General features: G+C 41.7%; 1 protein-coding gene across 3 annotated transcripts in view; it reads left to right on the plus strand.

Annotated features, from left to right (window-relative positions):
• sema3fa (sema domain, immunoglobulin domain (Ig), short basic domain, secreted, (semaphorin) 3Fa) overlaps nt 1-24,919 on the plus strand; it is a 51,753-nt gene that overhangs the window by 21,102 nt on the left and 5,732 nt on the right. For 2 of the 3 annotated variants that reach the window (XM_055010916.1, XM_023279781.3), the window contains exons 3-11: nt 8,890-9,050; nt 9,133-9,195; nt 11,438-11,557; nt 13,088-13,177; nt 14,579-14,672; nt 16,190-16,309; nt 17,960-18,099; nt 19,990-20,104; nt 24,121-24,190. In XM_055010916.1, coding sequence (XP_054866891.1) covers nt 8,890-9,050; nt 9,133-9,195; nt 11,438-11,557; nt 13,088-13,177; nt 14,579-14,672; nt 16,190-16,309; nt 17,960-18,099; nt 19,990-20,104; nt 24,121-24,190 — 973 coding nt within the window. The remainder of the gene's footprint in view (nt 1-8,889; nt 9,051-9,132; nt 9,196-11,437; nt 11,558-13,087; nt 13,178-14,578; nt 14,673-16,189; nt 16,310-17,959; nt 18,100-19,989; nt 20,105-24,120; nt 24,191-24,919) is intronic. The other variant, XM_023279782.3, reaches the window with a different exon arrangement.

The raw sequence follows: 24,919 nt of genomic DNA on the forward strand, positions 1-24,919 counted from the left end.
ATGAGACATTTTTGTCACTTGATTGTAAACTTTTGGGGGCATTCGCTGAAACAACTGATGCTGTTGTTTTTCTCAGGGGAACTGTGTGTCCAGGATGTCTCCCATAAATTCTACATCAGCACAGCCTTAACGTACCTAACACCGCTCCCACCAAGCCAGTGGACTGTTTATTCCCCTTCCATCTAGGAAAAGATTTCCACAGCAACTGTATCAAGAAAACTCCCTTCCGTTAATGTTGGAACTGGATTTGAACTGCCTACTTGCATACACCACTTCATGCATCTGTTTCATGAATTATTTGGTTAAACATGTGGCGATGAGCAAAACTCATAAGCCCAGAGAGAGCATCTCGTTGGTTCTATAGTATGCTGCTTATTATTTGATTACGTGTAGAAAAAAATGTCACATACAGTCCCTTAAATGTGTTACTGTTTGTAATGGAAGAATATATTTATCCTTGACTACAAGATCTTGGTTAACACGACTTTAAGGATCTCTCTCTCTCTCTCTCTATCGCCTCTTTTCCTCCACCTAAGCTGGCAGCTGAGATCTTAATCAGGATTTTTTGTGTATTTGGGCACACAATCAGGGTGTTTTGTCGTCACTCCGACTCCTGATTAGAATTGAAGAGCCTCCATGTGCCTTTGTGAGCCTCTTTTTTTGCCCTTCCAGCAGCAGTGGAGGGGATCTCGGCGTCTCTCACTGTGTTTGGCTGTACAGAGAAGCTCTCTTACAGTTCGACTCAGAGTTTCCATGGCTCTCTCCGGCCTGCTTTGATAAATGGAAGTTCTTAGGTTTGCTGTCAGGCTCCTCTACCCTTGGGACTCCTCCCTCCGTTCTCACTTCTCTACCACCACATTTGCTGTTGTGGGTGAAAAATGACCACAGGGAATGGAGGAGATTCTCAGTGCTGGACTGGAGAGTGGAACACCCAGAGAGGGTAGAGGTGGCTGTTGTCCCCAGTAGGCCCTGAGTCAACAGTTGCTGCTAATGGTCTCTCTAGATTTACCTTCTAATTACCCACCTCTTATTGCCCCCAGCTAGCAGCACATTGGCCATGACCTTGAAACACGAGGAAGCAAAAAGAAATACTAAAAATTAGGCTTTGTTCACTTCTGGTTAAAATCAGCCATAAGAGAAGTGATCTATTGACAGCTTGGCTCAGGATTTCAGATTTTAGTTCTCCCAATCAAGAATCAGCAGAGATCTATAAATAGGAATGAGGAGATTCCTCTGAGAAAACATTGTACATCTGGCTCTGTGTTAGTGCAGCTGACAGGGAGGGAGAGTATTTGTTCTAAGTGTCAGGTCAGAGGTCAGCCAGGGAGAGGAGGATTTTTCACTCATTCACACCCGCTCTGTCTCATTATTCAGCCCTTTCCAAAATCCCTCTAAACTACGTTGTCACCGCTGACCACTGCCGCCACCTGGACCCGCCTGCTGCAAGCGACAGTGCAGCTACAACAACAAACACAGCTTCATCATCATTACAGCCGCTTGCAGCATCAGCATGACTCCCATCAACACACAAACATTTGTGCATACAAAGAGCAACCACAAACTCAAACAGAGCCTTGGGTTGGAGCACATAGTAGCCAAAGTAAGGAACCAACCAGTGATTCCTTGTTCTTTAAAATCCAGAGATTAGTTTTGTGGGGGAAGTCAAGCAGACCTGCACACTGATCTCCTGAAAAATCAGCTTTTAAAATGTAACAAGCATGACGTTTGGTTCCTGCGAAAGTATGTAGGTATACTTGGAGAAACTGTCATTTATCTTTTATGTAGTTTAAATTATCCTTGATTATGTGAAACAGAACATAAAAGTGGGATTATGAAAGTGTTAAGAATAGAAACATTTGATCTCATAATCATATAGGAGCAAAATAATTGAATATTCATCAATCTGAATTTTTCAGTTCATCTTGTAGTTCATAAAATGCCAGAAAGTGTTGTTTCGATTAACTAACAGTCCTACACTACCGTTCAAAAGTTTAGGGTCACCCAGACAATTTCATGTTTTCCATGAAAACTCACACTTCTATTCATGTGCTACAGGGTTTTCTAATCATCAATTATCCTTTCAACACCATTAGCTAACACAATGTAGCATTAGAACACAGGAGTGATGGTTGCTGGAAATGTTCCTCTGTACCCCTATGGAGATATTCCATTAAAAATCAGCTGTATCCAGCTAGAACAGTCATTTACCACTTTAACAATGTCTAGACTGTATCTCTGATTAGTTTAATGTTATCTTCATTGAAAGAAATTGCTTTTCTTTCAAAAATAAGGATCCCAAACTTTTGAACCGTGGTGTACATGTTTTCAATTACAGTTAATTATTGTTCATAGTAAGACGTGCTAAAACCACGTGATTTATGGCTTTTTCTACCAAAAAATTAACCAATCAGCAACTATTTTTTATAATCAGCTGCTTTTCTGTTGATTAACAAATCAGTTAATCGACTGTGTTGGTTCATTGTGATTAAAGTGTCCCCACTTCCTGTCACTTCTTAGGAGGTGCAATTTCCCATCTCTCCCTGTTTCTTCTCTCTGCAAACATCCCACCCCGGTATCATCATGACCACCCAGCACTCTCCAGTGTGAGGCACGACAAGCTTTCACCTCAGACCCCTCGTGTCCTTTAACCTTTCACCTGCGGCCCAGCAAAGCTGTTGAGGGCAGCTGTCCATGGTGGCGTATGCACAGAGAAAGTCTGGTGTGTCAACCACCTCAGGCTTTTAAGTTATTGTAGTCTTTATTTACATATATGGCCTAAGAATTATGCAAGGGGAAAAAAAGTCCATAGTTTTTCAGAATTTGTTACTGGTACTAGAATTACATTTGAAAGGCAAATCAAACATCCTGCAAGGTCTTCTCTCTGCATGTAATCCCCCTGTTTCCTATTCAGATTGTGACATATAGCTATAGTATAACATGAATTTAATGAAGGTCAGGTTTGTAGACCAGAGACAGAGAAACTAAGTGACCTTCACTGTCAGGTCAACCAGATCTTGTTCTTCTCCCTTGTGCTTTAATTAACCTTTTCTGTCATCCCAAACAGCAGAAATAGATTTCTTATAATCTCTCATTTTCACTCAGGAAGTGAACTCACTACTTTAATCAATCGTTCGCTGCTTTCGATTTGAGCAGTGGGAGACAGGTGTCCCTGATTTGATGTGAGGATCAGAGAGCTCTACTTCTATTTCTATGAACACACACACACACACACACACACACACACACACACACACACACACACACACACACACACACACACACACACACACACACACACGCACAGACACACACATACACACACTCAGTGTATCAGTGGCAGACAAGCGTGAAGAGCATCTGTGTGACAGCATCCGGAAGCTCAGAGATAAGACGTAATCTGGTGCCAATTATTTCTCCTTGACAGGCGCAGGTAAGCAGCAATCAGCTCCAGTGACATGTGTTCTGAGTCAATAGTCCTAACCCCAATGGGTGGTGAGAGGCTGATTATGAGGTGCTGAGCAGAGGCAAATACGAAAGGCAAACACTGCGACAGGTTGAGCTGATAAGGCTTCCCACTGCTGCTCAGCCTCTCTGATATCTGCAGTGACCTCTCCATCCTGTGCTCCAACACACAGAGCTACGCTCAGACATTCAATATTCACTTAGGAGTTACGCTGAATAACACATAGATGCTTGAAATCTTTGAATGCCTGCAGCTACAAAACCCCAACAGATTAAATTGTCCTTTAAGAATGATCCACATGACTAAGAGGACTATGAGCATTTCTATCCACCACCTCTATGGCTGAGGTTCACTTAAGTTTAGACAACTAAAACTTTTCGTTAAGCTTGTGGACATGTTGGAAACATGCTTCTTTACTTTGCTGTCAAGGTTTAGATGAGAAAACTGATAAACTACATGTCTGCACCTGGTTCAAAATGCTGGATTATCTTCGGTTCAAGATCATACAAGTCCAATACTTCCCTTCCTGGATTGGATTGACTCACTTTTTATTGTTGCATCAATTTTTAAATGTTATTTTTAACTTTAAAGGCTTTACTCAACCACACCAAGGATCTACTGACCTTGTACAAGCCATGTATTTTGCACTTCAGGCTCCCAAACTTTGATTTACCTAAATTAGTTAGTGAATTAAAAGACACTGATCATCTCATAAACTGCCCAGGAACAGCTTGAGGAACTTGACCAAGAGTGCATGGACCCTGTCTCCATGTTCTGAAAAGCTGTTTTGGAGGCATGAGGTGGTCCTGCACAAAAATAATCGGGTGGTTTTACTTTTGTTTCCAATTATAGATGGAAACAAAGTATTTCTTTGCTTAATCTGCACTTAAACCGCAATGTGGGAACAAGTTGTGATTTTACCCGGGAGCCATGTGCTTTAATTTCTTGGTGAGCAGTGGCTCTGTGCACTGACTTCCTCCTGGTTGAGCCACAACTTGTTATATTTCTGTTTGTGTACAGAGATAGCAGCGAGTTCATTTGTACTTTTAAAGGTGCTAATAAGTATTTTTGAACAGACTGGATGTTTCCCCAGCTTCCAGTCATTATTTTAGAATGAGGTAATGGCTGCATAGCTCCAGCACCATACCTAACCTGCTCTCTCCAAAAATGGGAATAACTGTATTTCCAAATTAGTTGAACTACTTTTTTAAAGGTTTTGAAGCATTCCTATTGTGATCAAAGGAAAACATCTTTGACGGTTTGCAGGAAATTGATTAAAAAAGGAGCTAAAATCCCAAACTCAAAAATGTTTTCGGACTATCTTATAAAGTACTTTTAGGGACACATCCTTGCATGCTTGGCTGCAGACAAGCTGCAGCAAGGTGGGGCCACACCTCCACTATGAGAATGTGAATATGGGTAGATCGGGGAATTCAGACAACATGCCGGGGATGCCTGGGCAGGTATGTGGGATTTTCTGCTGCCTGCTCCCTGAAACCCCCCTTTTCTTTCACTCGGGACACGTCGATAGTGAGGAAGAGGATAAGCTGAGGCTGATAGGGGCATGAGAAGAGGTGCTGCTGGTGCCTGGGTGGTGCATCTTTTCCTAATCTTCTTACAAATACAAAACACTGGTGACTTATGTCCCTTTGAGGGTGATCTGGGAAAACTACACCGCGGCTCAAGGCCAGGCTGAAACACCTTCATACCTTGACTGCAGAACAGAGCAGAGTGACCACAGTGTAGAGGGATCACATCAACAGGTGGACAGACTGTAGGCTTACTTTACCAGCAGATGTCCAACAAAAGAGATTTTCCCCAAACTGAAGACACATGGTCACATAGAAAGAAAAAGCTGATGTTGCTCTGTTTGTGTCCCTGGGAGTCAATACAAAGACCTTGTTGGAAAACGAGGTGATTTACACCAAATGAAAAAGACAGACACTTGTCCCTGTCATTGCTGAGTTCCCCAGCTGGTTGTAAATTCAGCAGTTCAACACAAAGTCAAGGTCGTGTTTTGCTTTGTAGCATTTTATTTGGCTTCAGAGGGGAATTTAGGCTGAGCTGCAGCACACAGGAATGTTTCTGTAAAGATCCATTTGTGCTGACAATAGAGCGCATGAGCACTTTGAGGTGGACTGTTTTCATACTTTACTCTGTATCTCACAATGCTGCAGGCTTTATTTCAAAGAAAACACATTTTAGCATGTCTCATCTCGCAAAGATGCACTGTTTCTCCTGAGCACAGAGTTGCCACTTCATTCACACAGATTAAAATGGTAGGATGAGTGGAATTAACTGTGTAGCTTGTATAGTCATTATATTTTAGCTGAAGGCTGATACTCTTTATGGAGACTAAAACTGAACACTTACATGCTGTAGATGTTAGGAAATTCATGGCATGTAGTTTGAGTTGCTACTTGAACTCTGTCTATTAAAGCATGTTTCCATTACAACCCAAACACATCCCCTATACTGAAATTTTCTATAGTTAAAGAACAAGGCTGCATGCAAAAAGACATGGTGTGAAGAGACTTTGCATGTGAATACATGCTTCCCACACTGACTTTACACTTTGGCTTGGTTTTCATTCTTAATTCCTTAGAAATTTGCAGACCTCCATGATATATTTTGTCTTCTTCTGTTTCATATAATTTTCACTCAACACCGCCAACATCTTTTCCATTTTCTGTCTCTCATAGCAGTTAGTTTTGGAAAACGAGGCAATAACAGTGTGTTTTAAGATGTTTGTTGAATGAAGGAAAGTTGTCCAAACCACAATTAAATATAATTTCCAGCTTGTAAATTGTCAGAAAAATGCTAATTATGCTGTTTTGAAAAAGATTGACAGAATAATTTTTTTTAATCAGCATTGTAATGCTGCCTACTGGAAAATGAGCAGAAATTGAAAAATTACGCATTTGTCTGCTTGTAGTCTTGATGAAGGGCTGACCTTGGGCTTTTTTTTCAGTATATGTAGATTTGTCAGGCTGAAATTTGCTTTGCTTCAGTGGTGAAAGGTATTGATTGAATCTTGCTAAAGCACCCTAGGAGAATGACAACCGGCTGGGGGACACTTGAAGTTAGTTGCTCTTATCTGATAATGTTTGACGAATGTTATTTGTAATGTGATAGGTTATCTGTCTGTCTGCCTGTCGAGTAGTGACCTAACTGTCTGACTTGTGACAGCCGGCCACCACCCACAGGCTTCCATTCTGATGCCCCCGAGTGTGAATCTGAGTGCAGAGGTGATAAATGGGGGACATCAGCTGGTGACATCTGATGTCCCTGAAGCTCCAGCATCGTGCGACCGCTGGGCCTGCCAGAGCAGAGCTGGCTGAGTGTGTGGCTGACAATGACGAATGAATGAATGTTTGTGGCTGAAGATGAGACGGGATGCTTATAGAGAAAGAGCCGTGCTGTACTTTCTGTTTCCTCTGAGTGTTTCTGTGTCTGTGTGAGTGTAGATGCTCAGCAGGGTTTCCAGTGGGACGTCATCAGGTTGCCGTCAACACCTGCACCTGTGTCCTGTGCTATCAATTCGGCCACTGATCTGCAAGATTAAGGTTTCAGTTTGAATAACTAATGAATAATCTGTCTTTTTCAAGCAGTTTCCTATGCAATAGCAGAGCACAGTAAAGTCGGTCGTCTTGCTGAGGAGTTGTAACGTGCAGCTCTTTATCTAACAGCACATCACGTCTGGTCCCTGGAACTCATCTGCTTTCAGAAAAATGCAGAAAATGAGGGAAGTCTTGTGTTGAAGAATGACTGCAGTCAGTGCTGACATCTGTGACAAATACGTTGTAGTACTGCTTCACAATTAAACACATTTAATGTGAGGAAGCAGCAGTAGGAAACACTTTATTACTGAGAGAGAGGCTGATATTGATTACAGATATGCTGGATTATACACAGCAATATTTCTTGGTGTCCTTTGCACAAAATTAGTAAGTAATCTTCCTAATTTTGAAATTGAGGCCTTCTTATAATCATTCATAAAATAGGCTTTTAAGAAATATAGCCGAGATATTGCCACAATATGGTGAAATTCCGCTTAAAGTTTTACGTTTCTGCCCACGGAAACAGGAACGAGTATTAAGCATTTGAGTTTGGAGGCAACTTATGAGAATTACACGGGTGACAGCCATGTCTATTTCTGTTTACTACCTGCGTGCCGTGATGCTGCACCGTGACAACAGCATTTCACAGTTCCTGAAGGAGCTCAGCACACCAGCAGCTGAGAAGCTTTCTAGGAGAGGATTCGTGTCAGTATTTCAACATCGCCTGTGCAGGTGGAGAACTTCATGCTGTCTTTCATCCCCAGTGAAGTAACAAGACTTTTCTGCTTCCCTCTGGTCGATGAAAGTTGCTGGGAGTCTTTTTCATCATCAGTGACTCTCAGACTTGGCTACACAGAACAGTAGAGGCGTTTGTCTGGTTTCATTGAAGTGGAACGTGAACAGGTCCTCCATCGGGTCCTCAGGTTTTCTCTACAAATAGGACAGCATAAGTGCAAGGCTCAGCTTTCTCAATCTCCACTTTCCCAAGCACAGTTTGAAAGAGAAAATAAGAAACGGGGAGACCTTCTATCAGATTCTTTAACATCTCGGGAGGTAATGGGAGGACCAGGAGAAAAGCTGCTTTTCTGTGCACCGGATCTCCACTTATCTCCCCTCACGCCCAGAGTGTAACTTAAACTCACACACCAGTGATCTGCCCCCGAGCAGTATGTGAACCATTTCAGAGCAGTTTCATTTCAAAATAGTTCTAACAGCGATATGGAGGAAAGTATGTGGCAGTGGTTGATATGATCTGATGTGCGGTCGGCATCTTTTTCTGCTGTTGACACGGGGAATTCACAAGAGAGAATATAGTAAAGTATTTCATCTCCGTCACAGCTTGATGGAATTGAAAACAGGTGAATGAGACCCAGGGTCAGACCGTCAGGCCTTTAACATTGCCAGCTATCTGGCCTTTTGTAATAGAAGGAATGACTTCTTACTGTTGCCATAACCAGTGGGTGATCTATTGCTTGTGTCTTGCCATTTGACTCAGATTCTGGTGAGACTTGCTGTACGTCTCCTCGCTTTTGTCAGGCTTATCATAACCAGATTTATCCTTTACAAACCCCTGGATGGTAGGATGTAACTGTAATGCTGTGAGGAGGTAAAAACCCCTTCTGTAAATTAATTTAGGAGAGTCTGATGGCAGGTTTGGCACCACTAGAATACTATCATACTATTAACATTAGCCTGCTCTGAGGGTATGTTTGTGTGCGTCTGTGCCAAAAATGAGCAGCCTACACACATTTCCTGCAACTGTGTCTGTGGTTTCCCAATTTCATTGTGTGCTTTTCTACTACAGTAATTACAGGAACAGTATGAATAAAACCCCTTATTTTCCACTCTTTTTTTGCCTTCTGACAGAGTTAAAGTCGACCGGCACCGCTCACCACTTCTCCTTTCTGCTGAACTCCACCGACTATCGGATCCTCCGCATGGACGAGGACCACGACCGCATGTATGTGGGCAGCAAAGATTACATCCTCTCTCTGGATTTGCACGACATCAACAAGGAGCCACTCATAGTAAGAAAAGTTCCACACAGACAGTAAACTGGATGAGCTCAATGTGAGTTTACAGCTAAACAGTTTATTTTTCTCCCGTCAGATCCACTGGCCTGTTGCCCCACAGAGGAAGACCGAATGTGTCTTGTCGGGGAAAGACACCAATGTGAGTTTTCAAAAATTAAACAAATCAACAAACTGATCAAGGAATAATTATTTCAGCTCTTACTAAGCTAAAAAAAAATCACAATAATTTCTGCTTACAGTTCCTCAAATATATTGTAAATCATGAATTTTAAAGATGTCGCTTAGATTTCAACACAAGCCTTTCAAGCAGTTCATCAACCTTCATAACAAACTACTATGAGGGTAAAAAATCCCAATTGTACCAGCTGATAAAAGCATGAATCTACACCTGAATCCTTTTTCATCTGCTGCACATTTAAACATCTTAATCTGGTGTTACACCCTGTGTAAAATGAAAAGTGGGTTTTCTATGTGTCTTTTTGGTGATGGTTTCACCACGCTGGGGTCAATAGAGGGCATTTTAAAGCTCCTCCTGGTGTGTGATTGCATGTGGAGCTCTTATTTACTGTCTCTGCATCCTTGATTGCTGATTGCATACAGCTGCCACCAATTAAGCTCTAGCAGCAACTTGAAATGTGCGACATTTAGTCGTCTTCACACGAGAGCTACAAACATATTTCATGCACTAACCAACATATCTCACCCATAATATAGGTTTTCTTTTTTCTAACTGAGTCTAATTTTCTTTTTTTGCACAATAATTAATTCACCCTTTGTTGTCCTGACAAGCAGACAGAATGAACTGTCCACTAGAAGCAACAGACCCGTCTGAAGTGTTAATAGGACTCAGATATTCAAACACGGGCGCCGCCAGTGCAGCTCCCACAAGGAAGAGATGGAAACTCATCATTGAAATTCATATAAAAAACAGATCCTTCTCTTTTGATTGTGTTCACACATCCTGCCCTCCCACCCCCACCCTAAAACACACACATACACACTTGTCTCACCGTGGTTAAGGGTGAGCGCTGGCAGGAAAGGCGAGCACCGACAGAGTGATGAGGCTCTGGCTAATAACCCCGTTCTCTCCTGCTGGTAGAGAGCGCAGGCTGCTGTTTATCCAACTGGAATGTTCATTTATGCGTGTTTGGTGACCCAGCGCCTCTCACCGCCTCTGGCTACAAACGTATTGGCCCACGTATGTTCATGTGAGCATGTATGAGCCCCACTGTATGTGTGTATATGTGTGTCAGAGGTGGGTTTGAAATTTCATCGCTAGAAATAAGAAATAAAATTGGCTACTGCGAGATATCTTGGCAGTCCTGGGCCGTTTTTTTTTTTTTTTTTTTTTTTAGTGAATGACAGATGATGACAATTCAACAGCAATTCAGAGGGGATGTCGGTTCAGGCGGGAGGTCAAAGGCAATCATCCCCACTGTGCTCTCTGTGGGGGAGAACAACTGTGTACCAAATAATACGCGCAGGCACACATACGTAAACACACACACACACACAAAACACATCTTCTGAAACCTCTGACTTGTGCATCTGTCACGTTGGTAAGATCTGCCAAAATGCTTCATCCCCCATCTTTTTTTTTGAACATCCTTTCTTTTTCCCCAGCTGTCGCTAGCAGAAAACATGACAGGCAAATCCGAACAGATATCATCGGATTGTACATTTCTAGTTGGAGTTTTGATTTGGGTGGATTGAGAGCAGGAAGGCAGACAGCTGGTCAGAAAAACAGAGATTAGAAAGACCTCGAAAGCATAAAGCTGCTTTCAAAAGCAGCTCCTCTTTGCCCGCAGTCCAAAAAGAAAAATGTTGTCATCAAAATTTTTACCAATTAAAGAAATCTTCACAGACACAGATTTTCACATCCACATCTTTCGCACAAAAAATAAAAAAACTAATTGGATTTTAAAATCCTCGTTTTCCCCAAAAACCAACATTTTCATTCAACAGTCTTGTTTGGTCAAACCAAAATGCTTTTCATTTATCAAGTTTGACAGAACACCGAATTGGGTTTAACCTCAATCCTTGTGGCAAATGCACGTCACAATCTCAGAGGCACTGCTTTTCTTGGTTTCTGCCACACACTTATATGGTGTTTGGAAATATTTTCCCTCTGACAGTGTGGTCTGATCTGAAGCCTGAGCCAGGCCGACACACCGAGCCAGAGAACAGAGCTGCCAAACGAGAGCCTGCCAACAGAGGAAGTGATAGATGGGATGGTTTTAGGCCAGGCAGAGGCGTTATTAACCATGAGTGGGGCAATATGTATTATGTAACTCTTTCTTTTCCGCTGCATTTTCATGATCACAATTCCTTTTTAAGGGAAGTCTCCAATCATGTTGCGTCTCTGTTTTTCCCTCACTCAGGGGGAATGTGGAAACTTCATACGTCTGATTGAGCCATGGAACCGGACCCACCTGTATGTGTGTGGAACAGGCGCCTACAACCCCATCTGCACCTACGTGGACCGAGGACGGAGGTCACAGGTAACCAAAGACACAAGCGGGCAGCCGTGGAGACATTTTGACCTTTACTCCCTTGTTCTTAAAGAACCATATCAGTCAATCACTCTCAGGTCAGAGAATCTCCCTCTGCTCCTGCTCCTCGGTTTCATGGGCTCTGCTTCTCGTTCATCATTTTCTGCCGCTTAGTTTTCATCGATTTGTGCTGTTTCATGGTCTGAAGGACTCAAAGAAAAAGATCTCGGTCAGTCCTCTCCAAATCTCAATTATTATTGCAAAATTGCTGTTGGTCAGGTTCCTGCCACCGTTTAGGGACTGGTGAGGCTCCAATCTTCTCTTACCAGCAGTAATAACATAGACATTATATCTATAGAAGAGAATCCCCCTCCTCGTAGCCCTTCCTCCCCTTCCTCACCTGTTTATACACAGCAGAGCTGGTGGCCTGTCTTTCTGTCTGGCTGAGAGCCTCTGAAAGGCCATCATTACTGATGGAGCCTCTCATCCATCATCAGCCTTGTAGCTCACCCCTCCCTCTCTCCCTCCCTCATTCCCTCCCTCATTCCCTCCCTCATTCCCTCCCTCGATGGCCGTGCAGAGCTACGGCAGCTGCCAGCCCGGTTATAGTGGACACACTTACATTCACCACTGTGCCTGTTTAGTCTCACTGTCCAAATGGACGGTTCAGATTTCAGTGCAAAGGTCAGTCTGCCTCTTGTCATTCAGCTTCTCCCCTAAGGCCCAAATGTTATGTTGCTTCATGCTGTAAAGATTTTTCTCAGTAAGAGTATCTGTAAACATAAACCAGTTGTTCAGAAATTCCTCCCCATCTTACACGGAGGGCTTCACACATTTTTAGTCCTCAGTTAACTCCCAAACTTTGTCACTCAACTGCAAACTTTTTCCTTTACCCGCGTCAGTCTCTGTGCCTTCTTGATGCTGTTCCAAAGCTTCCTCTGCAGATTTTATGTCAACCTGCTGAATTCCACATCAGAAACCTGCATTGTTGTTAAAAAATAAAACATTTAGTTCAGTAGGATGCTTCAGTCGGGAATGCTGGAGATTTATCACAACAAATGCGCTATATGAAATTAAATTACATTTACTGTCTTATGTGTTACTCTAATTATTTTACATGTAAATCTTCTTCTCTTCACTTGTTTGATTCTACTGTATGTAGTCTTTCTTTTTTTCTTTTTTTTACTCAGGCTAGTGTCGTTTTCCTTTTCTGTTTTCTTTCCTCGCACTGCATGGATTATGCATGGAGTGTACAGCTGTGTTTGCATGACACCGAGTCTAATCCAGCAAGGCCACTAAATGATGAATGCCACCCACCAGTCTCTATTCGCTTTACTCAGACCTTTATTTTGACATTTGTCTTTCCATCTTCTAGAATTCTTCATCTTCATCAAGTTGACTTTTTTGACTCTACTTTTTGCACTTCCTTATTTTCCAATTCTCTTTATGTCATGGTCACAATCAGCTGAGTTTCACTGTGATCTGGACTGTTGAATGTCGGTAATGAGGGGGCCCACTGTGCCATGTCTCTGTTTTTAGGGGTTCCACTACCTACAGACCCCCCAGTCAGGAGGGAGAACAAGTCGAGCAGCAGACTACAGCACTACATCAGAGCCTTTGGAGGCGAAGGTGGGCTGAAGGGTTTTTTGTAGTTTGTGCCCACCTGGAGTACTTTCTAGTCAAAGTTGGGAAAGTGGGGATAACATGACTACAAAGAAATCATTGCAGGGTTTTTCCTTTTTTTTTTTTTTTTTTTAACATACCTTGGGAATACTAAGGCAACTTGTTCAACTACTGAATCTACAGACAACTTTGCTGTCAAAATATTCACTATAAATTGAATTTCTGTGTGGAGAACACGTTTCCCTTAAGTAGGGATCAACATCCATCCATCTATTATCTATACACCACTTAATCCTCATCAGGGTCATGGGAAGGCTAGAGTTCATCCCAGCTGACTTAGGGCGAAGGCGAAGGACACCCTGGATGGGTCGCTAGTCTATCACAACGCTACATATAGAGACAAACAATCACACTCACATTCACACCTATGGACAATTTAGAATTACCAATTAACTGCAGCATGTTTTTGCAATGTGGGAGGAAGCCAGAGAACACTGAGAAAACTCACGTATGCACAGGGAGAACATGCAGATTCCATGCATAAAGATCCCAGGCCCAAACCGGGGATGTTCTAGCTGCAAAGCGACAGTGCTAACTACCGAGCCACTAGTAGAAAATGTCCTCTTCTCACGCCAGGAGATCCTAAAGTGCCTGTTGAAAGAGCAAAAACTCACACTGTCGATCACTTATGTGTACTCTGTTTTTTTCACAACACATTGGTTCTCAGACCTTCATTAGGTAAAAGCTTTCAGTCAAATATACAAAGTTGTTGTCCCAAACAACTGTTGTAATTCTTGTGGATTTGTCCAAATGGCAGCATTTTCATCACCACACATCTAGGAGTCACACTGTATCTTGTTACTAAAACCAACATCCAACAGCAGGTTACAGACGCAACGTTGTCATTACTCCGCTGTGCCTTACATTTTACTGCCTGCCAAACATCAGCGGACCAGCTTTGAAGTCGCTCACAAATCTCCATGCAGACACATACATCCAGTGTTGACACAGATGTTCAACATGTCCTCTTGCACTGTGGAATAATGAATTCTCGTGTGAGCCACTAACGTCAGAAGCATGGTGGATGAGTTTTGGATTGCTCTCAGCATTTTCCTCCACCTCTCCATCTCGCCGATAACTGGCTTTGTGTGCTTTTTGTTCCCCTCAGCAGAGCCAACAGTGCTGTGAGAGAGTCTGTTGTTCAGTGCATACACAAGGCAAACCCACAACTCACACCTTACTGTGTTAGCCAGCTGATCGCATTATCAGTCTGATGTTGCTGTTGCCATTAAAAAACTGCATCCAAAGAACCTTGTCAAGTAAATGATCAAACAATGAGCTTCCCACGGGCAAAAATGTTCCTTGAATCTGTTATCAAGTGATTGATGTTTTTCCTTACAATGACAGGAATACATTTTCCGTCTTGAACCCGGCAAAGTGGATTCTGGGAAAGGAAAATGTCCTTTTGACCCCAAACTTAACAGCGTCTCCGCTTTGATCAGTAAGTAAATGCTGTTTTTGCCTCATACAACGTGTTCTGGCAGCTTTAAATAGCTACCTGTGAAAAGCTGTATTTGGTTTGTAGTCAGTTCATTTTGTGTCTGAAAAGGATTATATGTAACCACAACACTGCAGAACATTGTTATTGCATATGTGTCCTTTAAGGAAAATTGACACAGTTGCAGTAGCAGCTGTCTTATAACGTTAAGCTCACCTTGTAATCTGTCCATTACTTTCTTGATCTGTTGATTAAATGTTGAATCATTTTTTAAAAATGAGAAGAGTATGCTTTTTAAAATGTCCCACAGGCCAAGTTAAAGCTGATACGTTGCTTGTATTGTCAAACAAACAGTCCAAAACCCAAAGATATTCACTTAACAGTTACTCATAAAGTTAATAAATCATCCATTTTGGAGGACGAAATCAGAAAATAATTGAAATTTTTGCACATGAACTGACTAAAAATGAATCAATTTGCAAAATATTTGATAATCATCCATCATCAATTAATTGATTAATTGTTGCAGGTCTAATAGGGTTTTAGTTTTATCAACATACTCACTTATTTGGTCAGATGGAGAGACGGGTGTGTGTGCTCTCATAGCAGTGGGTGGTCTTTTGTCAACAGCTTACAGGCTTACAGGTGGTCAGACATGGCTGCTGATCGGTGACCTGTGTGTGTGTGTGTGTGTGTGTGTGTGTGTGTGTGTGTGTGTGTGTGTGTGTGTGTGTGTGTGTGTGTGTGTGTGTGTGTGTGTGTGTGTGTGTGTGTGGAAAGCCTTTATATTGCTACACTATGTCAGCCCAGTTACAGCTGACCCCAGTGAAACTATAACACCAAGAAAATCCGTTACATGTTGACTTACATAATTGGCAGAGCACAGATGTACCGCACTGACACAACAGAAGAAGCTGGAATTTCCCTGGTTTAGGCATTTGGAATATTTTACACTATTATTTCATGAGCCATCTCTCAACTCCTCACAATAACAGCAGAAACTCAAGGTGTTTTTAAATGTATTTCATACATTAAATGTTTTATCAGTACATTTCTCTCTAGGCTGATGTCAGACATGATATTACAGGGTCTAAACATGTCTGGAGCGATGATGGATTTCAGTAACCTCTAACCTACACACCATGAATCCAGCTGATGTGAAATTGGCTTTGTAAATGCAGCTGTCCTTTAAAATTACACTGATAATGAGTTCAATTTCATTACAGTTGTGAGGTCAACATTTTTTGCTCCAACACGACACCGACACCTGTGAACCGAATTTGATTGGATGACGTATTATCCGGTCATTATGTAGAGATTAATTCTGAGCTTTGAATGACCGCAGCTGCTGTACATGCTATCAGCCAGATTTTGATTGAACCTGGGGAAATGAGGCAACTTTTTTAATGAAGTTTGAATCAGACCTGCTAGCCAGCACGTTTTGAATTTTCCCCTAAAAATGTTTTCATCCCTCATGACTTCACCTCTGCACCACCCTTCTTCTGCTCTGTGACTGACAGACGGAGAGCTGTACGCAGGAGTCTACATTGATTTCATGGGAACAGACTCTGCTATCTTCCGTACTCTGGGGAAGCAGACAGCCATGAGGACTGATCAGTACAACTCCAGATGGTTAAACGGTAATGTCTCAACTCACAGCTTGTTCTGCATCCAGCAGCATTTTCTTTCACTCATCTCTCTCCAAGCCATTTTTAATTTATTCCTTAAGAACACTGCCACAGTGTTTCGCGCAATCCACCCCAGTGGAGTTTCAACTCCGTCCTGCACATCGTCTATTCCTAGATCCATGTCTACTAAGAATGTTGATCTTTCCAGCCCGCTCCACATGACCCAGTGATCATTTGACTCAAAGCATAAAATTCACTGCACTGATTGTTAGCTGCATGCCTGCAGAGTCTGACAGCAGGGTCAGTAGTGTAGTAGCAGGGGGAAATTAGTGAATGTCAATAATGACTCGGAGTAGCCTCGGCTCTCTAATGAACCACAGTTGTCACAGTGATATAAATGCGGGTCGGGAGCTTTCAGTTGATGTTGCCAAATCAATCACGAAATCCCCCCAGTGTTGCTGGCTCCCAGATTTTCCTCTGACCCTGTTGCCCTGACAACAGTCCCCTGGCAGTGGTACACTGAATCAGGACACCTGAGTCCTGCTAATCAGCCATGTGAAATCTCTCAGATATTCCCCTTCCCCCATTACATGGGTCCTAGTTGCTCCCCCCTTTCCTGGTTTTGGTTTGTCCCCATTTGGGACTCTGGTGTGTCACGGCAGGGAGGGGCACCTTGTTTGCGTGTCCAGTGGTGATGGAGAGAATCAGCCAGTGGGAGCAAACTGTGAAGCCATATTGAGCTTTGTCACTAGGAAGAAACAAAGAGCACAGTTTAGGACAGTTACAGTGCCGCTCTGGGCTCGAGGCTGCTATTATTTATGGTACAGCAACAATAATTTAAACAATAAAAGCTTATATTCATTTGGTCCCTCTGTCATCTCATGGTGTTTGTGTGAAAGGATGTTTCTCAAATAATAGCCATGTGTGAAGTGAAACAGGCTTTGCTTGTTATAATGATTGATTCAGTCGACCATGGCCATGAATAATGTAGATTCCTCACTGGTCCATCTATTACAAAATGCTGTCCACAGAACCACAAAGAGAGAATTTTAAACTAAAAATTCTCAATTTGCAGGATATCCATTTGTTACATGTTGCACAGATTGCTGAAGCCTTACATTACCAGAACCTTCGAGTGACTTTTGGACTGAACGAGGACTGCCTAATTTGTCTCTGATTATTTACATTGAAGCATGTCATAAAGGGATTTCCTAATGGCCAGTATGAACAGGAGGAATGAATACAGTTGGCAAACATTGTTTCAACAGTACTGGGAAAACTGTAATTTAAAGATGAATTAAAAAGAGATATGGATGATATGCACAATGAAATTTTGCCACTACTTTGATGATTTGAGTATTAACACTTCTATTATATTTACATAAGCACTGTGGATATGGATCACCACTAGATATACTAGATAGTATTACTGCTATCTTTGATATTGTCAGGATCCTTTTCCTTTGAATTATCCTTAATTTTGAGCAATATCCTATGAATTCCCACCTGGCTCTCTGGAAGTCAACAGAAAATCCATTTGGACCCTTACTGTGATGAATTGTTTCGTTTCAACAAATCTGCATGGCGCATTTGCATGTAGCCTGTGTGTGTGTAGACCAATGTGTGCTACAAGACTGCTAACAAGCTCTTTCTCTTTTACAGATCCCACATTTGTCCACGCACACCTCATCCCAGACAGCGCTGAGAAGAATGATGACAAGCTCTACTTCTTCTTCCGCGAGAAGGCCTCTGAGATGGGCCAGAGTCCCATGACCCAGTCCAGGATAGGGCGGATCTGCCTGGTGAGTTATCACACCAGTCAGCAAACCTCATCTTGATCATCACCGGGGAAAGGTTTATATGTCTCCCATAATGGTTAGTTATAGTCTGTTGCCTGTTTTAGTCTCTTTGAGGCCCAGAAAGAAGGTCCCCCATGATCATCAGTAATTGCTGAGAATGAAACTTTAACACACACCAATTACCAGTTACTAAACAAAATATTTGCTGTATGTCTCGGCAGCTAAGTTTGGAGCACATCCTGTTATTTTTGCTCCTCTGGGAGAAACATTTGTGTGGCAGAGTTTATTTTTATCCACGTCTGTATACATGCAGAGACATCCGTACAAACCCAGAACTGTGTTGAAACAGTGATGTAGAGCTGTAGAAATGAAGACGCTATGCCCAAAACTGTCAAACCATCTGTACATGGATTTCACAAAAATGTCTCTCAGGACACTTCTGCGTTTGCAAGATGCATCCCTCGAGAAGCTAATTCAAGAAATGTAATAAACAAGACTAAAGCCGGTGCTTGAGGAGGCTTTACTTCTGCACATCAGCGCAAAATGCTACCATCAACATTTTTGCTTGCTCACAATCGCTGATTTTCACTGTAGGAATTCATAGCAGGCACAATGTGGCATGAATGTTTGCAGAAGTAGTCCTGCCATCAGCTGTTTCAGGCTTTCTTCTATGGTATGTTAGCTCGTATGGTGAATCTTACATCGTTGATGTCACTGTTGGAGAAGAGAAGACTGCTGCTTGATAAGGACATCAAGATGGCAGAAAAAAATGCCCACTCCAAACTTAACCAATCAGCTTTGTTTGCCCAAGTTTGACCAGTCAGCATTGAACCCCACACAGCCGTTTTGGGGTTTTTTTTTGTTTTTTTTTGCATGGCTACTTAAAAAAACTTACCCTGGAGTAGGTTCTTCTTTCTTCCCCAAAAACAGCATCAAAAGAGGTTTTACAGAGGCGGTTCTGGGAAAATTCTCGCTTACACACTGTATTTTATCCTTGCATCTCAGCCCCTTTCACTGAACATACAAGGAAGAGTAGAATAGAATAGAATAGAATAGAATAGAATAGAATAGAATAGAATAGAATAGAATAGAATAGAATAGAATAGAAGGTGCTTTATTGTCATTATAAAGTGTACAACGAGATTGGACAGCTTCTCCTTTTCAGTGCAAACATCGTAGAAGGTGCAAGATAAAAGTCTTAAAAATCTTAAAGGTAGTGCAAACAGTCTCTATTTACAAATATACAATATAAATGTCACAAAGGAAGAGTGAATATTGAGGTAGTATGTTAGGGAAAAGTAAAGAAGAATGTAAGAATGAGAAGTGAGATGTGCTTTCCTCTGAAGTGTCACCTGTAGTGAGTTCAGATGACATTTTCAATGACGACAGCAGAGCTAAACCAACTGTCAATCTGTCTGCAGATGTTGACAGCGTTGCACATTTTGGAGTTGATGTTTGCACAGACAACATAATATGACAATGTGACAATGTGAAATAATGTTTGCACCATCTCTATCATTTCTGGAAGATATTAAAACGTGCAATAGGTCAGCAAGAAACTGTGAAAACTAAGCTTCATGTTACATTATATAAAGATAGACACCAAATATATTTTTCTTTCAGCCCCACAAATCATTTGGACTCTGTAAAATGTGTTGAGTCATTTTTCCTATGCTTGATTCTTCACCTCCGTAGTAGAAGTTGGCTGACCTCTCGTGCAGACTGGCCAAGCTGAAACACAGAGCTGATCTTTATTCATGCGGGCCCAGTAACAACAGAGCCAGTGCAGTTAGCTTTGCCAGTTGTTTCGAACAGCTGCGAGTCAGATTTTGGTCAAACTCGTCGCGCTGAGTGTTTTTTGGAGGATGACTACTGTGTGTTTCTGCCTTACAGAATGATGACGGTGGACACTGCTGTCTGGTCAACAAGTGGAGCACATTTCTAAAGGCTCGTCTCATCTGCTCAGTGCCTGGAGCCGACGGCATTGAGACACACTTTGATGAACTAAGTGAGTTGAATTATTATTTCCCTTTTAAGATTCTCCTTCCATCCTGACCCTCTCAGAGCATCTCTGATAGTTCCTTTGATGTCTGGACATTATCCACCCCATCCTCTCACCAGCTATGTCCCGTCTGCACCACCACATTTACACTCAGCATTTGTGATCCAAAAGTTTTCACTTTTTTAAAACTACAACAAAATAGAACTTTCTCTCTGAGAAAGGACAAGCTGCGCAATTTATCTAAAATATTAAATGTGGCATTTTATGGATCGGTTTCCTTGACTCTGGGACTTTTTGTCGCATCTGCTTGGAGTTAGCATAAAGCACAATAATGAATTTGTCCGTGACCTCACATAAAAGCTGCCAGATGGAAACTGAGAGTTCTTAAATGACCGTGTAGCCACGAAAATTCTAAACAAGGGTCTTGGGATGGACTTCTTGTTGACAGGTTCAGTATCAACAATTTCGTCATTTGTAGAATTCTCCTCACATTCGCTCTGTGTAGCTTCATAACGATGTTAATCCACATACAGTCAGATTTTGCTGCAGTCTGTGTGTGTGTGTGCCAGCAGCTTACTGTACTAAAAGAACACACATGCAGCAGCATTTAGAACAGCTCCTCTTATGCACAGCAACTCTGAGAAGAATCTCAAGGAAGCTGCAGCTTTAGATTAAGGTATCACTGACTCATACATGTTAATCTTGACATGTACATTCCTTTGAACAGTAACATGGCTTCTGTACAGTACGTGACATCCTGAAGAAGGTATGATACTTAATGTGAGACTGCCCTCGTTCTGCGTTTAAGCTCCATCAGTGCTTTAAAGAGAATCTTTGTTTTGAAAAATACAAGCGATAGAAAAGCCAATGTACACACGCATGCAGAGTAATCAGAGTAATGAGCAGCTGGGATCAGTGGATCATCCCAACCTATTTGTCATTCACATGACTGACAGGATTAAGGAGGGATTTGCAGTATCCTTGAAATTGTAATGACAGGTGGTATGAGCAGCAAATATTTTACACAGACTTTCTGATGGTTTTTACTAAATCTTGCAGAAAATTAGTTTGATTGGCAATAAAACTCAGATTCCACTGTCATGAGTGAAGCACTTTGCACTTTATTGTTCATTCAAGCTGCAGTTTACTTTGGGTCCAGCTGACAAAGACAGATTCAAATTAACAATGTTCTATCGAGTTTAAAGTCTTGCAGCAGCTTATTAAAGAGATAGCATAAAATCAATTCATAAAATAAATGTTACCTTCTGTGGAGCACCGTATGGGACACCTTTAGGGGAACAACAGTACTCTTCTTGCCACATCATGAAATGTACAATGATTACTGACATTTGGTGAGACATTTTGTTCCATTCAGGGGAAAAAAATGTGTTCAAAATACATTTAGTTTTATGTAAAAAAAAAAACTGCTGTGACACATAATCAAAACTGCATTTCTAACCCAAAATTACATTTTTGGTTTTATAATTCGGGTCTCAAATTAAACAAAATAAGCAATTAATTGATTTGAGACACTATAATTATCTTAAAATATCCCTAATTTACATAATGAAATGCATCAGTAAGCTAGAACCTGACACACCAAGCTCAAAACATAGCACTGATAAGGCAGACTGACGAAACACTGTGCATCTCCTCACAGATAGATAATAGTAGGTGATCAGCATCACCTTTCACATTCTGCCGTGACGTTCTGTCCGTGACAGAGAAGCACTCTAGTGTCAGTGTTGCTGTACTTCAGTGGTCCATCAGTGCAGCAGGTCACTAGTCGCCTCAGTGCAGATGAACACTCGTGGTGAGGTCATTGTGAGTCCTGAGGTGCAGTGTAACATCCCACAGCTCTGTGGTCGCTGTTCCCACAACCACAGACTGTCTGGTCTGCTGGTCCTGATGGAGCCCAGCAGAGCTTCAGAGTGGTTGTATGATGACTCCAGGGAGAGAGTGGAGTACATTCAGATGGTGAGGCCAGTTCAGTGCTTGAGGGAGAGGAGGACCATAAAGGCTGACAAAAAGAGACAGACATGAGAGACATGAAAATGCCAGACCAACGAGAATGACTTTGTGGGCCAGAAAGTTTTGTTGTCGTTTTCTGAAATGTAATTATGCAGGAAACCATTGTTTTTTTATTCAATTATGTTACATGTCACCATAGTCCACAAATCCCAAAGTCTCTTTACAATACTCTTCATGTTGTTGCTCTGTTTTCTGACTTCCTTTGCAATTATTCCAACTGGATATTTCAGCAACATATTTTAGGTGTGTAACTCTTAGAATACGTGTCAAAGAGATGATAATATACAGTCTGTTATCATTTGAGGCTTTTTTCAATCCAGTGATTACTGAGTGCATAATCCACCGTCTCTTTTGGTTTTACTTTTCACAGTTTCACAGTTTCTTGTTTATCCCAAATCGTTGTGTTCATTCTGTGCTTACAGCAATTAAAGATGTTTCTCTGTTAGTGTGATGCTGAAACGCCTAAAAGACTCCGTCTGATCCGACACATCAGAAACAAAAGTTAGAGTGATTCAACTTGTTCCAGTTTGCTGATTTATTTCTTTTCTCTTTCATTGTGCTCGTTCTATAGCCAGGAGGTCTGTGAAACTGGCGTCAGATGGGTTATGAATTTCTACTTTGCTTGCCAAAAGTTAATTTTTGCTTTAGTGAGCAGCCATTACCTGTTATTTCCATACCTTGGCGTGTAAGTTTTTTTGTTTTTTCTTCCCTGAAAAGATGTCAAACTCATGATCAAAGAGAAGTTGGTTTGTTTTATAACTTTGCAGAGTCAGAAAATGATGTTTTAAAGCAAGCCGTGTGAATTCAGGCTTGCTCCTGTTTATCTAATGCTTACTAGGCAAAGCTGAGAGCACAAGGATCAAACTGTGTGTTATTACATTTAACCTTCAATTCTTTGTGCATAATTGTGCTTCTCAAGTTTATTCAGGTGATATGTGAGAGATAAATCTGAGCAGGCGGCTCTACATTCTCATCACCGTATGTCAGATTAATGTCTTTTGCTTTTAACTTCACAGATAACCATGAAAAGATCTCAGTTAATATAAGAGAGGATAGAATTTCATGGTCATTCACTGAAATCTGTGTTTCCTAAAGCCTTTTGACTATATGTAATTATTGTCCTAACTGTTCAAGGCCATTTCAAACAACTGATCTGAGCTCTTTTTACTAGTTTCCCATTGATGCAAAGCATTAAATGGAACTGTGTGTTCAATTGTGGCTGACGTGTTATTCTACTCAACATGTCTACTTTAAATTTATTTCGGTTTTCTTTCTTATTGTTTTTCCTTGCACTTTTCTCTCATTAAGCCATCAGTGGATATGTGGGGTTCACAGTTGCCTCAACCCCACAGTCACTGCATGCATATGGCTCCTATTAAAGCCTTGTTTCACCAGAGATCTCTATTTCACTCATATTCCCTGCTGAGACTCTGTAACTGTAGTTTCAGCTTTGGAAGAGTTTGGATTCAGGATCTCACTGAGACTCTGGTAACCGCAATTCATGTGCAACTCTCCCTTAACTCTCTTTTGAAGGAAGCACAACTCTCCATATGTCACAGTTACAATTGCTCTGGGTTGGAACCAGGTGGGATCATAAGTCATGGGATCATCAGCAATATTTTCTTTTCTTTTGTTTTCAGTGAGGCAAGGCTTTCCCTTTAAACTGCTCAGTTAATTTAATTGAAATATTTGAGTCCTAAAGAGGTCGAGTCTGGTGTTTCACAAAAACATCAAACATTAGAGAAACATATAAGAGAAAGGTGAAGTTCTACTTTGACACTAAAACATCAGTTTCAAGTTGTAATAATGTCTGCAAAATGAGCACTTTTGATGCTTGAAGTACCTTTTTGCTGATGAAACTGCAGGACTTCTACTCGTATTGGAGTATTTTTTAATTGTCAGTGTACTTATGGATCTAATTACCACAAGCTTTTTATGATTCATGGCTGTGTTTGTGACTAATTACCATTAATTCTGTCATTTTCTATCAGGGGATGTGTATATCCAGCCAACTCAAGACACCAAGAATCCTGTCATCTACGGAGTCTTCTCAGTTTCAGGGTGAGTGATGGCTTTTTCAAACTCTCAAACTTTGATGCCGTTTGGATGTAAAGTGTATTTTGGTTTGACTCTGCTGCACTTTTTATCCATTTTCTCTGAGCCTGAAGGTGTCATCTCTCTCTGATGCTGAAATGCTCTGTTGCGTTTGGCCTGTCACATTCCGGCTACAAAGACAAGACAAAAGGGAATTTGGAGCCCCAAAAGGGAGTTGTGCTGCTCTGAGAGACTGACTGAGCCTATAGCTGTTTATAGATCTGGCTTGATAGCAGGTTGTCAGTCACCACACCGAATTTCAAATTCAAGGCACCACATGTACAGTGAGATTCGAGTAGGAAGAGCTGCGTAAAACGTCTTCATAAACTTGATTAATGTATTTGAGAAACAAATGCTGTTCTTCTTTCCATCCACTCTGTAGGCATCAGGCACGTTTAGAGCCAGCTGATAAAAGCACATGCGGCGCTAATGATAGGGGCCCATGACAGGAGTTACAAACATAGTACACCCACCACACAGCAGCAAGAGCCTGTACTCTGGTGATTCTCTGCAGTACGTGGGTGTTTGTATGTCAGTGTGTCAGACAGCTTGACTCTACTCGAGTCAGTTTGAGAGTGTGTTTGTGCGTCACAGTGTTTCAGTGTGTCGCTGTAAGAGGCCAGCTGAGTACGTGGGAAGGAAGTAGATTCTACCAGCCTCAGAGAGCACTCGCAGTAATTATCTCAGGGAGTGACC

The sequence above is a fragment of the Amphiprion ocellaris genome, chromosome 5 (assembly GCF_022539595.1).
Source record: "Amphiprion ocellaris isolate individual 3 ecotype Okinawa chromosome 5, ASM2253959v1, whole genome shotgun sequence".
Classification (NCBI taxonomy): Eukaryota; Metazoa; Chordata; class Actinopteri; family Pomacentridae; genus Amphiprion; species Amphiprion ocellaris.